Source organism: Phocoena phocoena, chromosome 11 (assembly GCF_963924675.1).
Source record: "Phocoena phocoena chromosome 11, mPhoPho1.1, whole genome shotgun sequence".
Lineage (NCBI taxonomy): Eukaryota > Metazoa > Chordata > Mammalia > Artiodactyla > Phocoenidae > Phocoena > Phocoena phocoena.
This window is the reverse complement of record NC_089229.1, coordinates 87,952,607-87,967,458: the sequence shown is the minus strand read 5'-3', so window position 1 is coordinate 87,967,458 and position 14,852 is coordinate 87,952,607. Positions and strand designations below refer to the sequence as shown.

At 37.2% G+C, this 14,852-nt stretch overlaps 1 protein-coding gene across 2 annotated transcripts in view; it reads left to right on the top strand.

Moving 5' to 3' along the window:
* Positions 1-14,852, top strand: part of PIK3C2G (phosphatidylinositol-4-phosphate 3-kinase catalytic subunit type 2 gamma) — a 353,351-nt gene that overhangs the window by 217,314 nt on the left and 121,185 nt on the right. For both annotated transcript variants that reach the window (XM_065887110.1, XM_065887109.1), the window contains 2 exons: positions 1,161-1,317; positions 9,542-9,651. In XM_065887110.1, the coding sequence (XP_065743182.1) occupies positions 1,161-1,317; positions 9,542-9,651 (267 nt within the window). The remainder of the gene's footprint in view (positions 1-1,160; positions 1,318-9,541; positions 9,652-14,852) is intronic.

The following is a 14,852-nucleotide window of genomic DNA, read 5'->3' as shown; positions in this document are numbered from 1 at the left end:
GTGGTATATATGTCTCTCTCTGTCTGATACATTTCATTTAGTGTAATATCCTCTAGGTCCATCCATGTTGTTGCAAATGGAAAGATTTCATTATTTTTTATGGTTGAATAATATTCTATTATATATACACCATGTCTTCTTTATCCATTCATCTATCGATAGACACTTAGGTTGCTTCCGTATCTGGGCTACTGTAAATAATGCTCCCCAATTTGTTGAGCATTTGTACAATCTACCTTGAGCTCTTTATGGGATAGATTGCTTATCTCCACTTCCAAAGTTCTTCTGGGGTTTTGTTCCTTCTTTGGAACATATTTCTTTGTCTCCTCATTTTGCCTAATTCTCTGTTTATTTCTAAGTATTAGGCAAGTCAGTTATGTTTCCTGACCTTGGAGAAATGGCCTTATGTAGGAGATGTCCTATGGGGCCCAACAGCACACTACCCTCTGGTCGGCAGAGCTGTATGCTCTAGGGGTGCCCTTTATGTGGGCTGAGTGGGCCCTTCTGTTGTGATGAGGCAGACTACTGTGGGTGCACAGGTAGTCAGGGCTGGCCCCCATCTGGTTGGCTGTCCAGCTCTGGCTCAAGAGGAGGCTGCCAACCCACTGGTGGGCAGGACAGGGTCCCAGTGGTGGCTGGCTGTGGGGCCCAAAAGGGGAATCCCGGGACTGATGTTGGCCCACTATATCTTAGCTTTTGCCTGAAACTTTTTACCTAAAGGGTCAGCATACCATCTAAGGGAAAAAGAAAGGTTTAAAAAAAAAAAAAAAAGCACCATGAGGTTAAATAAATGATCTGTTCTATCATTTAAAAATTTAGCAATAAATACACTTTCTGTAAAATCACCTTAATTATTAACTTGGCCTTAAATTAATTTTAATGAATAATATTCATATCAAATATAACTTGGAATTAACTATTTAAGCCAATATAGGTCAACTTTGTAAAATAACTTACCCTTCCTTCTCTGTTGCAGTTCAGCTACATTATTCAAAGTCTACAGTTAGCAAGTTTCTCCAGCTGTCCTACAATGAAGGAGGTTCATGCATTAGAATATAACAAAAAATTTCAAATGGAAATAAGTTGTTGTCACTGCCTAATATAACCCTTCAAACCATTTCTCTTCCTGCTTATGGTTGGTGTTGTTTTTTGGTTTATAGGGACAGAGCCCCTTTTATTTTTACTTCAGAGATGGAGTACTTTATTACAGAGGGTGGGAAAAACCCACAGCATTTCCAAGATTTTGTGGAGCTTTGCTGTCGAGCTTATAATATTGTCAGAAGACACAGCCGCCTGCTCTTAAACCTGCTGGAAATGGTAAGTCCCTTGGGGAAATAACAGAAATAATAAGCTTCCTTTATGGCTCTCTTTCAGTAGTCTATCTTTCCTAATGGCTTGGAGTTCCCCAAAGAGCTATTCAAAACAGAATGGAATGAACAAACTAAAAGTACCATGGTACAGCTTATAAATACATTTCTTAATAATTCATAACATTTGTTCACAGTTATTGTCTCAAACCTTTCTCTTCACAATAATACTGATGTATTCAGGGGTTATCTCAGTATACTTTGATTAAAGGTCAAGGACAGTAATTTAGAATATTATACCAATTGTACTGTGCTTTAGAATGTTTTCAAAAGTATTTTTAAAATACTATCTCATTTTCACATTATGGCAACCCAATGATGTAGAACAAGCAAGGATTTTTCCTGGTTTCCCTCCCAATCTCTGCCTTTGATCACTTGCTTATTTTCCAGATTAAGAAACTGAGAGCCAAAAATGTAAGGTGACTTCCTAGCACCTTGACTCGAGGGTAGTACATTTACTACATTGAGTCTACTGAGTCATGGTCCTGGGTACTCTCTGTTGACCAACAGGGGAATTTTTTTTTTTAACATCTTTATTGGAGTATAATTGCTTTACAATGGTGTGTTAGTTTCTGCTTTATAACAAAGTGAATCAGTTATACATATACATATGTTCCCATATCTCTTCCCTCTTGCGTCTCCCTCCCTCCCACCCTCCTTATCCCACCCCTCTAGATGGTCACAAAGCACTGAGCTGATCTCCCTGTGCTATGCGGCTGCTTCCCACTAGCTATCTATTTTACGTTTGGTAGTGTATATATGTCCGTGCCACTTTGTCACAGCTTACCCTTTCCCCTCCCCATATCCCCAAATCCATTCTCTAGTAGGTCTGTGTCTTTATTCCTGTCTTGCCCCTAGGTTCTTCATGACTTTTTTTCTTTTTTCTTAGATTCCATATATATGTGTTAGCATATGGTATTTGTTTTTCTCTTTCTGACTTACTTCACTCTGTATGACAGACTCTAGGTCCATCCACCTCACTACGAATAACTCAATTTCATTTCTTTTTATGGCTGAGTAATATTCCATTGTATATATGTGCTACATCTTTATCCATTCATCTGTTGATGGACACTTAGGTTGCTTCCATATCCTGGCTATTGTAAATAGAGCTGCAATGAACATTTTGGTACATGACTTTTTTTTTTTTTTTTTTGCTGTACGGGTGCCTCTCATTGCTGTGGCCTCTCCTGTTGTGGAGCACAGGCTCCGGCCACACAGGCTCAGCGGCCATGGCTCACGGGCTCAGCCGCTCCGTGGCATGTGGGATCTTCCCGGACCGGGGCACGAATCTGTGTCCCCTGCATCGGCAGGTGAACTCTCAACCACTGCGCCACCAGGGAAGCCCCATGACTCTTTGTGAGTTCTGGTTTTCTAAGGGTATATGCCCAGTAGTGGGATTGCTGGGTCGTATGGTAGTTCTATTTTTAGTTTTTTAAGGAACCTCCATACTGTTCTCCATAGTGGCTGTACCAATTAACATTCCCACCAGCAGTGCAAGAGTGTTCCACACCCTCTCCAGCATTTATTGTTTCTAGATTTTTTGATGATGGCCATTCTGACTGGTGTGAGATGATATCTCATTGTAGTTTTGATTTGCATTTCTCTAATGATTAATGATGTTGAGCATTCTTTCATGTGTTTGTTGGCAATCTGTATATATTCTTTGGATAAGTGTCTATTTAGGTCTTCTGCCCATTTTTGGATTGGGTTGTTTGTTTTTTTGATATTGAGCTGCTTGTAAATTTTGGAGATTAATCCTTTGTCAGTTGCTTCATTTGCAAATATTTTCTTCCATTCTGAGGGTTGTCTTTTGGTCTTGTTTATGGTTTCCTTTGCTGTGCAAAAGCTTTGAAGTTTCATTAGGTCCCATTTGTTTATTTTTGTTTTTATTTCCATTTCTGTAGGAGGTGGGTCAATAAGGATCTTGCTGTGATTTATGTCATAGAGTGTTCTGCCTATGTTTTCCTCTAAGAGTTTGATAGTGTCTGGCCTTACATTTAGGTCTTTAATCCATTTTGAGTTTATTTTTGTGTATGGTGTTAGGGAGTGTTCTAATTTCATTCTTTTACATGTACCTGTCCAGTTTTCCCAACACTTATTGAATAGGGTGTCTTTTCTCCATTGTATATTCTTGCCTCCTTTATTAAAGATAAGGTGACCATACAACAGGGGACTTTTTAATGTTTCCTTCCACTGTCCAGTGGACAGACCAGATAGTCAGGGTGAGAGGAGAAGGATCTAATAGACATATCTACTGGCAGAAAAATGTGGTGGTTCCTTTGGACACATACATACACTAGTAATTGCAGCAAATTGTAGGAGAGAAATATATCTTTTTTAAATCAGCATGGTGTTTGGAGTCAATACAGTCATCAAAAATAACTGGTTTAGAGCGTTCAGATGACAATTCTACTAGATGCTGTGAAGGGCACAGATTTGGTGCAGGGCCTTCCTGGGTTTGAATTCTAGCTTGGCATTATACTAGCTACATTCCTCAGGTATGTTACTTAACTCCAGTAGGACTCATGTTTCCTCATCTATTAACTGAAGGTAATAGCATCTGCCTTGTAGGACTGATAAATGACCTAATAGTGAATACTTTGCATGAGCATTATGCTAAGTGCTTTGTGTGTATTAACTGATTTACATTTCATAATAACCCTATTAGATAATTAATATAAACACTTAGCACAGTACCTGTCACATAGTAGAATCCAATTAATTTATTATACTCGATCCTTGTTAACCTATAAGAGCACTGTCCATACAGTATCCCCGAATCACTTGGTTATTTAAATTTAAGTTAATTAACATTGAATAAAATTTAAATTTCAGCTTCTAAGTCTCAATAGCCACATTTCAAGTGCTCAATAGCCACATCTGGCTCATGGTACCATATTGGACAGCACAGATATAAAACATTTCCATCATGGCAGAAAAGTTTTATTGGGTAGTGCTAAATAAATGTTGACCTTGTTGCAGTAAAGATTTGATTTTGATCCTTGTTTCAGTTTTCAAACAACATACGCACCTTACTTCTTTCCTCTCTGTCTTGAAAAATGTGGATTTCTAAATTTACTATATACATGTAGTCCTTCATTTAGAAAGACACTTTGGTCACTTCACATGTAAACTGGATATATAAGGTCCTGCCCATCTCCAGGGTCTTCAAATTGACTTTCCAGTAACAGCCAATGATTCATATTGATAGAATTTCATTCTATCTCCCAATTCTATTAGGTCATATTGCAATTATGAGATGGTTTATAGTTCATAATCTGCATTCATAACAAGGGTAAAAGCCTACAAAGACTGAGTCCATGACCTTGACTCCATTTCATAATAAATATCCAAGTAGTTATCAACTCTAATATCCTTTTGGGCTGTAGCAGGGTCTAACTCATGAATCCATGAGCTCTTGAGTACTTAATATGTGCCAGAAGCTGTGGAGGATACATTAACATATGAGACCCAGTCGGTCTTAAAATTTTTAATTTAATAAGAAAGGTAAAATTCATGTACACAGGCAGATGAGGTATCCAGCATTTCTAAATGTCTAAAATGCTATAAATAACTGCATACTAGGAGTAAGTACCATATTCTAACAACTTCAACCAGTGACAGACGTTTCAAAAATAAACTCAAAGCAGAAAAGCACAAATATCGTTTCATACTCTTTCTCAGGTGACAGTAAAATTATGCTGAATGACAAGTAAGCATGTTAAAATAATGTGAAAGGACAGCTTTTTGAAAAAAATAATGATTCTAAAAGCTATTGGTGGGCTTTTATCTTTTGTTTAATAAATGTTTCTACCTACCTAAAAAGAAAACTTCTAGCATGTGAGTCATAATGTATTAAATAGTCATTAAAGAGTTTGTATGACGTTATTTCATTTAAAAGAAGTAGATATATGGTATTTTAATCAAGTATTTAAATAATTTCTTTTAAAGTAATATTAAAATCAGATGTTGAAGGTTTCTGATGTATAGCGTTTGCAAAAAATTTCCCTATGTTTTAATTATTCAAGCATGACTTTTAGGCTAATGAAGAAATTTTGGCAGTGAAGGGTACTAATTCAGATTAATCTTATAATCTTAGATTTAAGCTTTTACAGAAGTTGAAACAGAGATAAGCAGCAATGTGGACCAATTAGACCAGTGAATAAATATATGTAAAACAGCAGTGTGTTATTATCTCTTTTTCTGGTTATTTACCTCTTGATTCTCTTCTCTTCACATTTTTTTCCTATGGGATTCTGTAGATAACCAAAGCATCAGTAAAGGTTTCAAGACCACACCTTCTCTGGTAGAGCTTCTTATAAAATAAAAACCAAATTTAAATTTACAAAAGATTATTTTCTACCTATGTGGGAAATCTGTATTTCCCTCAATTCTCTCTCAAACTAACTCTTTTTGTGTTAACTTACTTAAAAAGAAGTTAATCTACTATGCCATAACCTAGTTACAACTTGAGAAATACTTGATATGGGTCATAAATTCTACCTTCCATGAATGGTCATTAACAAAGGATTATGAGCCACAAGTGTTTGGTGAGTCTGCTATGGAGTTAATTGTTCAGCCTTGGTTGAGAGCAGCATGTTTCCACATATTCACAGTCCTTTTTGTTTACTCCTGGGAAAAGCTGGGGAAAATAATCTGTGAAATTCCCATCTTGCTTAAAACCAGAACATCTGTAGAGAACAAAGAATGTTGCTAGCTGAATTCACTAACATAAAAGCCTGTATTTCATCAGCTTTTCTCTTATTAAAAAATCAATAGAAATTATTATGGAAGGCTCCCAAAGAACATAGGGACCATTCACCCAGTTTAAAATGTTTATCACACCCATTTTTATATCAGATATTTCCCAGCAGAAATCTTTCTAACTTCTCTGCGTGGTGGCAAAGAGTGTCTGCTTCCCTAAGCATAACTATCAAAATAGATTTGGACTTAGTAGGGGAAAAGCAGAAGTAAAAAAAAAAATTAATGTTCCTATCCTTTAAAAAAGAACGTATCTGTTTATTATCTGTACTAGCCACGCTTTCCCTTTCTTACTGCCCCAATTAAAGTTATAACCCATGTAATCTAAGCCAGGGAGGCACTTGAGCCACATCTCTGTGGGTCAGTGAACAGACCTGACTAAGTGGACCAGGTATGAGGCCATCCATACTCTGATGTGCAGAGTCACATCACTCAAAGCCTCCTCTCTAAGGAATGAAACACATCAACAAGGGCAAAGTTAGCACTTGTTACCTTTAATCAGCCACATGAAAGGGAGAGAACTTGGGTTTGAAGCCATCTGCACTTGGCACCTGGTGTGTAGTGTGTGTGTGAGTGTGTGTGTGTGTGTGTGTGTGTATGTGTAGGAAGGGATAAGTATAGGGTCTACTTCCCAAGGAAATGTTTGACAGAGTCCTAAATGAGCAGGTGTGAATTCAGAATATCCAGAGAAACTAGAAAGCAATTCATATCTAGGGAAGAAGCTTGTTCATAGTAATGGACAGTCATAGGGTGATAACGGGGGAAACTGCCACAATAAATACACACATGTCTCTAGAACTCTAAGTACAGAACTGATAAGATAAAACCTAATCTAGACTCTAGTTGCTGTTGGCAACGTATCTCCCTATGGTTGATTTTAAGTTTATTAGTTGGGGTTGAACTTGCTATCTATAGGTTTTTAATGCCTGACAGATATATTTTCATTCATTCACTCATGCATTCATTATTTCACAGACATTCATTAAGTTCTAACTACTTACAAAGCACCATGTTAACAATTTAGACAATTCAACATGGAATAAAAACCTAATTTATGTTCTCAAAGAACTTAAAATCTAATGTGACAAACATACACATGACAAAACGTAGTTAAAGCTAGGCAGAAATAAATACTATGAAAGACATGTAACCAAAATAGGATTACTGTACAAAGAAAGCAAGTTATAAAATCTTATCAAGAGGATCTGTGGTGCTTTCAAGGAGGAAGATGTATTTGAGATGAGCCTTCAAAAAGAATTTCAATAGACAAGGAAGGAGAGGAAAGGGATCCTGGCTGAAATAAAAGTATAAGTGTCTGTGGAGGCTTAAAGAGGGTGGGCATGACATGTGTGGGAAATGGGGGGAATCAAGTGCACCCAGGCTGTGGCACAGATGGAGACCTATGTAGACGGTGAGGTTGAAGTGATAGATCGCAGGTAGATTAAGAAAGGTATTTAGAACAGAATGAACATTTTGGACTTTTATATATAGTCACCTGAGAACCTAGAAGTTTCTTTGTTTTTGATGAAGGGAGTACCATCATCTAGCTTGGATTTTAGACAGATAACTCAGAAATTATGTAATTAGAGAGGTAGCAATTGAATAACTAGAAAAGGGCTATTCAAGTTATCTAAGCAAATGAAGATGAGAAGCTGAACTAGGACAATAATTGCAGTGGAAAAGGGAATGAATACATGAGACTGTTAAGAGGGTTTTTATAGAATTAAGTGATTGACATTGGGAATCAAGAAAAAGAGAATCAAAGAAGATATGAATTTCTTGTTATTTGGACAATAATGGCAGTGAAATATGAAACAGGAAAAAGGAGGAAGAGTTTATGGGAGAAGAAAATTTGCTCAAATTTAGATATCATGAATCTGATATCATCCATTGGAAAGACATCCATGAGGAAAGACAACTTCCCAGGACTACCTAATCCATTCCCATGGTTTCAGTTACTATCTGCGTGCTAATGACTCCCAAATCTATATTCATGCTTTAGACCCCACCCAGCCCTCCAAATATATCCAATCACCCAGTTTTCTCAATTCTACTTCCTACGTATATTTAAAATCTAATAACTTTTCATCATTCCTAAACAGTCTACTAGTCCAGCCTCTTATTTGACTGCACTTTCATCTGTTTTTCACATATAACCATGATGATCTTTCTCGAACACAATTCATTCTTTTAATGCTCATTTTAAAACACTAAAAGAACTTTCCTTGCCATTGGGACAAAGTACAAAACCTTTCCGATTGCTAAAACATCCTGCACTACTTGTCTTTTTGGCCCCATCTCTTGTCGCTCACCCACAGGATACCCAATGTTCCAGAAAGCTATCCTGGATCTCTTCTGCAAACAAATGGAAGGTATCTTGCTCTCCTCTGTCCACCTATATATGCTATCCCCTCAGTCTGGGTGGGAAGAGTAGGAAAGGAAAACAGTTTCAAACCCATTTTTCTCACTTGAACTTCATTAAGTCAATCACAACTTCACCCATCCTCCATTGCTGTATTCTCAGTTTATCTATTATTTTTACAATCAACAGCATTGTTCTTAACTTCCCACTGCTGTAAAAGTGCCTCTGTTCCCAGAGTAGGAAATAATTTATTTTAGTCATGAGATACACTGATGATATTCTTCTTTTTTTTCTCAGAGTTCAAATTTATATCAGAAAGATCTATTTTTTTCCTAAGATGTTTGCCTATCACTAAAGAGAATGTTATCCCTTCAATCTACACTGTAATTTAAGCGAAGTATTTTTCCAAAGTTTGGCAGAAAAAATACCTGAGCCTTTGTACAATTTAATCGTTAATTGTTTCATTGTTTTAATAACTTTTAGTAAATTCAGTCACCGCTTAACTAGGGAAAATTGTGTTCTTGTAGTATGAGTCATAGGGTCATGAAAGAACATAAGAATGAAAAGCAAAGGAATGGCGCCTAAGATTAAGAACCAGAATGATGAGTTTTATTTTCTGTCTTTACACACCATTTGACCTGGACACTTCACTTACAGGTTTTAGGGCATTAAGTTTTTCTTCTTGAAAATAGGTATTGTGATATAATTTTTGTGTTATGATGTATATGTATAGAGCTCTTTCTTAGTCATTAGCATTTGATTCTCCCAGAACATGTTGGATATTTTTTTTTGGATATTTTTATATCCACTTTAAAAATGTGAAAATAGAGGTCCAAACAGGTTAAGAGACTTTTTCAAGATCATTTAGATTTTAAATGATGGGTCCAGAAATTCTGACATTAGAGCTCTTATTATTTCTATTTTCCCATGCTGAATATGTCTCTTCAATAAGAAGACAAGATGGAGATTTGATTTACATTTATTCTGAGGTTTTTTGTTTCTGTTTTATTTATCTTGTTTTGTTTGTGTGTTTGCTTGTGTTGCTAAGATGCTACATGCAGGATTGCCTGAGCTAAGTGGAATCCAAGACCTGAAATATGTGTATAGTAACCTTCGTCCACAAGACACAGACCTGGAAGCGACAAGTCATTTTACCAAGTAAGATTAGCAGTGAATGTGTGAGTATGCATGAATACAGACACATGTTTCACATTTGATATGATTTTAGGGTGAACAGTCATTGGTATGAAGCTGTCATTTCTACAACAAGTTTGTGTCTTTTTCCCAAGGGATAGAAAAGGAGCAATGTGAATGTCTAGCAGAAGGCCTGAGTCAGTGTTTCTGTAGCAAGCTATTGTTTGCCAAGCAGCCTCTTCATATAATACGTTACTCAATAAGAGGTCATTGAAAAGAGCAAGAGTTGACATAAATAAATTGGTTGTTCTACTTGAACTATGTCCAGAAAAACAATTTGGAAAAAAGAGATTTATGATGAGATATGGACTCACTAATTTCACTTTTGTTTCTGAAATTCTCACTAATTTCATCTCTATGATGATAGAAATATTGGAATATTTGGTGACTATCTTCTATTTTTAATACAGTTTTTATTAAGCAAGTCTGGGGCAACACTAGCGTACATCAAGTTCAGAGTCTGGGCACAGCACAGTGATGGTCGGTTAGACTCAAAATTATTGTCAGAAGGGTGGTGCATTTTATAATATAAGATTCTTTTGAACTTCAGTTTTTGAATGGATAACATAATTGCTAGCAAATTTTAGGTGCTCAATAAATGTTAGCTGTAATTATTATCCTAGTAAATATTTTAAGTAGAGAAATACAGTGCTCTTTCCTATAATTTATTGATATTGAAACTTATTTGAGTCTAATTTTTAATTTTTCTAATATTTTCAACTGGAAATTTGGAAACACAAATTATATTTTTTAATAGATATATGCTCTGTCCTTTTGAAGAAAACAGTACTTATAGTTCCCACACAGGTTTTACTTTTCTCTCCTTTTTCCAGAATGTATAGTGCAGAATCTCTCTCCATTCCAGGGGTGTCAGGGGAGTTCATGGGGATACATGTCCTAAACACTTGGAGAATTTCACTTTTGCCAGGAATCTCTGTTTCATGAACTTGAATGTATAGGCTGCTCTTGTGGTTGAGTAGAAGCAGTATGACAGAATCACAGAATATTAGAGCTGGAAGAGCCCTTATAGTAAATTTATTCTGACAGTAAATATGCAAACTAGAAAACCGAGATCCAAAGAAGTAAGAGGCTTGCCCACGATTAAAAGAAGTAGTAAGAAATAGAGCTAGGACTAGGGCCCAAAGCTAAGACTTTGATCCCATGCTGTAGGGTTTTTCAACATTTACCATTGGAAAATATATATGATTAAGGAAATCCAGGCAGAGCCCCTGCCAAAAATATTCCTTCCTGCTATCTGGTTTGCTTCTGAAATTCTACCGTTAGAAATTCTTTTGGTGAGTCTGGTAGGTTTTTTGAGTCTTGAAAATGCCCTTTACTAGTAAAGTTAACTCTGAAAGAAGCTTTTGTTTATATCTACTTAGAAAACTACAAATATTAGTTGACAACTGTCTGTGGCCAAAGACACTCGCTTGAAGACTGGCAGAAGTGTTTCAGATCTTTGGTTTCAAGGATGAGGGACTCTCAAGTTGCCTCAACTAATGGGGACAAGGGACTTGCGTGAGAAATCCCAAGGAAGGGCTGACAGCCTACCTCAGGAAAAGCAGAAGGACATCTCTCACAGAGCCTGGAAGGTCCTTCGGAGTTCAAGAGAGCTCTGGGGATCTCATGAGTAGGAATCAGCCTTTCAGTCTAGCTGCCATCCCTTGTCCAGTTAACTATACCTGAGGTGGGTGGGTTAACATGGTACCAAAAATAGTCCCCTCAGGCTATCCCATCAGGGTCTGACCAGGGTGCCTTTTTTTAAAGTGGGCGGCAGTAAGGCAGGCACAATTATTGACATGTCATTGAGACAGGGTGGGGAGATAGGGGAGGAGCATAGAGAGGGCCAGGAAAGATGGAGGTTGAAAACATGATTGGGCTGCAACCTGTGTTTGATATGTCATTGCTTGGACAAAGCAGTTATAGTGCTGCAGTTCACAAATTAAAACGAAGGAAAAAACTGTATATTGGATGAAAAAAGCTCTTTCAGGCCACGGCCACAGGAAAAAGGTAAATAGGCTTTATTTGTCTGCCAGAGTCCCATCCCTCCACATCCTCCAACTTCATCTGACACACTCAGATCTGTAAGGGACAGAATCTTAGAGATGGGTGAGCTTGCCTCTGTCGACTCATGCTTCCCTTCCTGTTCAAGAGGATGTGAACTAATACAGGAAGTAGATCTGAAGCCAGTAACTTCCTAGCAGTGAGTTAGACCTCATTATTCTGCCTGCATATCTCTGCCAGGCTAATTTTCTTACTTTCAGATGTTATGTAGTATGTTCTGTTAATTAAACTTCTTTCTACAACTTTATGGTAAATAACTTGTTCTCCATGGCAGACTTAAAAGGCATCTAGTCATCTAAACTAGGGCACGTCATTTCTCTTCAATAATTGTCTTTGACTTGCCATTTCTTACCTCTTACTTTTGAGGACCTTATAAATATGATTGTCTTTATCAAGGTTCATCCACACCACCTCTATTATTCCCAGATGAATTCTTGTCAGGGTAGATCACGTTGTCCATATACATTCATTCCTGCTTTGTCTATTTAACTCACGTGCATAGCCTCATCATAAACGCTCCCTAAGAATCGTAAAATTACTAGAATAGAGGGGAGGATCTGATCTAACTTTCAGTCCTACCCATCCCTTGAGACTCTGGACCTCGTCCACAACATCTTCTCAGATTATTCTGTTACCAACTACTCTTTTCTTCTTAATTCTACAGAACATGTATTATTTCATGATATGCTTCATTTATTACTGAATTACATACTGTGTAGTATATCACCTAAGTAAATATGCTTGTTGCTTATATCAGTATGTCCCAAGTAAAGCAGGGGACATATTCCCACTTCCCCACTTCCAAAAGTCCAAAAGTATCTGAATGTGAAACAAGTTCTAGTCCCTTAAAATATATTTAAAAGTTTAATTTAACAGAAAATACAATTTAAACATGAAACATTTAAGTGTATAGAAGTCATATAATGGCTAACATTTAATACAGCGCTTCTTATATTTCAAGCCTTACTCTAAGTACTTTTCATACAGTAACTTATTTAATCATCATAACAAGTCTATGAGATAGTATCACTTTTATCTACATTTTTAGATTAGGAAATTGAGACCCCAGAGAAATAAAATGATTTGCCAGAGGATACAACCGGCAGGAGACAAAGCCACAATTCAAATCCAGGAGTCATGCTCCAGAGTGTGGGGTCTTAAATTCTACCCTGTGTGCTCAAATCCACCCCTCCCATATGCAGGCTTCCGGGGATGTGCTGCTTCATAATTCAGACCACAGTTTTCTCAAGGTTCCTCAGAGCCCATGTTGGCTGCAGTTTCACCAAGGTGACCCTATAACCTTCCTTGGGCACTAATCCTCATTCCTGAATATCCCGAGCCTTGGTGGACAGAGTCCCTTCCCAGAACTATTATCTCTGTGCTACCACCAAGTGTCCCCTGGGTGTTTGGTTCAGGATCTGCTATAACGACTGCCCTGGGAGACCCCCATGGGATAATTTGATTAATGATGCCAAGGCCGTCACCTTCTTCCTTTTTTCTGTTTTGGCCCATTACCAGGTGCCTTGAACCTCTCTATATTGTTTTCCACTTTTCTTCTCAGAGAAATCTCCCATGAGACTCACCCTACCATTTATTTCTAAGAGCCTGTCTCAGTAGTATCTTTTATCCTAAAATCTCAATTATGTACCTTTATTTTTTAGATATGATTTAATATGTTTTGAGATTTCCTTTTCAACTCTTCTCGAAGTTCCTTGGTCAGCATATGTAGATCAAATGTTGAGGATCTTTTCTATCACATATTCCATCTAGCACTTTGAAGAACCTATTATCGAGGTTCAAGAAGCCTCAGTGGAATGTGACTGTGATTCTTTACAATATAAAAAAGTTACTTAAACTCTCTGTTATTTAGATATTTAAAATTCTAAAGAAAATTATACAATATTTCTTTTGTTAATACTTAAACAATGTATAGAGTGAATTTATAAAAGTAAGCTGCTGAATTTAAAGTAATAAGGAAGCCTTAAAAATTATGTGCACTTGTTTACTTTTCTGTGTAAATAATACTGTTACCTTAAGCTATGTTCTCTGACATTATATGGATATCAAAACTTAAGGAAAAACTTGAAGTGTAGATGTCAGTGCACATAATTTACCAAAAAGAAATCAAGTTCATTAATGGATCCAACGTTGGTCTTGGTGCTTCAATGAGTGTCATTAACTCGGATATACTTTTGAGAGGCCCTGTATATTTAAATACCTTGTTCTCTTTGTTCTGAAAAGCTAAAAGTGTTTCATGCCACTTTTTATTCGGATACTACTAAGATACAGATAAAAATAAGACGAAAATCCACCTACTCCCACCACTGCCACTAAGCTCACAGATCTGGGTCATGAATGACTAAGCCATCTGAGACACAGCATGTGTGGATGGATACCTTAAGTGCCCTAGTCCTGACCACAGCATTAGCATTAAGAGGCTGCCCCTCTTGACCCTGTTTGAGACTTGAAAGAAAGAAATGGCTTTTCCTGCCTCTCTGAGGGAGTCCTCTGTTTATGAACAATACAGGATCTTACTTCACTCTTGGGTATTCACATTCTGGGTTAAGAGCTGATCATAAGAGTTTCAGAGGATGCTGTACTCTGCATGGCATTAAAAAATTATATTACAGTGAATGGCATTTAGAGAAAAATGAAAATAAAATTGGTTTACTGGACACAAAGGTTTTTCACATCATTGCCAACTCCTCTCTCTGCTTCCCTTACTTTTATTACTCCCCTTGCAGCTGCGTTCTGTTGAATAGAGTCAAGAAAGTATCATGACTCAGTCCCTGCAAATTGATATTCTCATGTAATATCTCTGCCGAGCCCACTGCTAGGCAACCATATATTAAAATGCCGTCCAAATGGGTTATTTCAGAATTTTCAGTCACTCTCACACCTTGGATTAGCTGTCTTTAGAAACGGATAACCTATTTCACAGACCAGACTCAGATCATTAAGCATAAATTTCCTGGCCTACCTCCCCTCCCACATGCAGATTATGCTTTTTACTTTACCCATTTCCTCCTCCAGAAATGTGAGAAGAAATTTTCCATGTATTCCCATATATTCCATTTGGCCTGCCAGGCAGATTCTTTGGT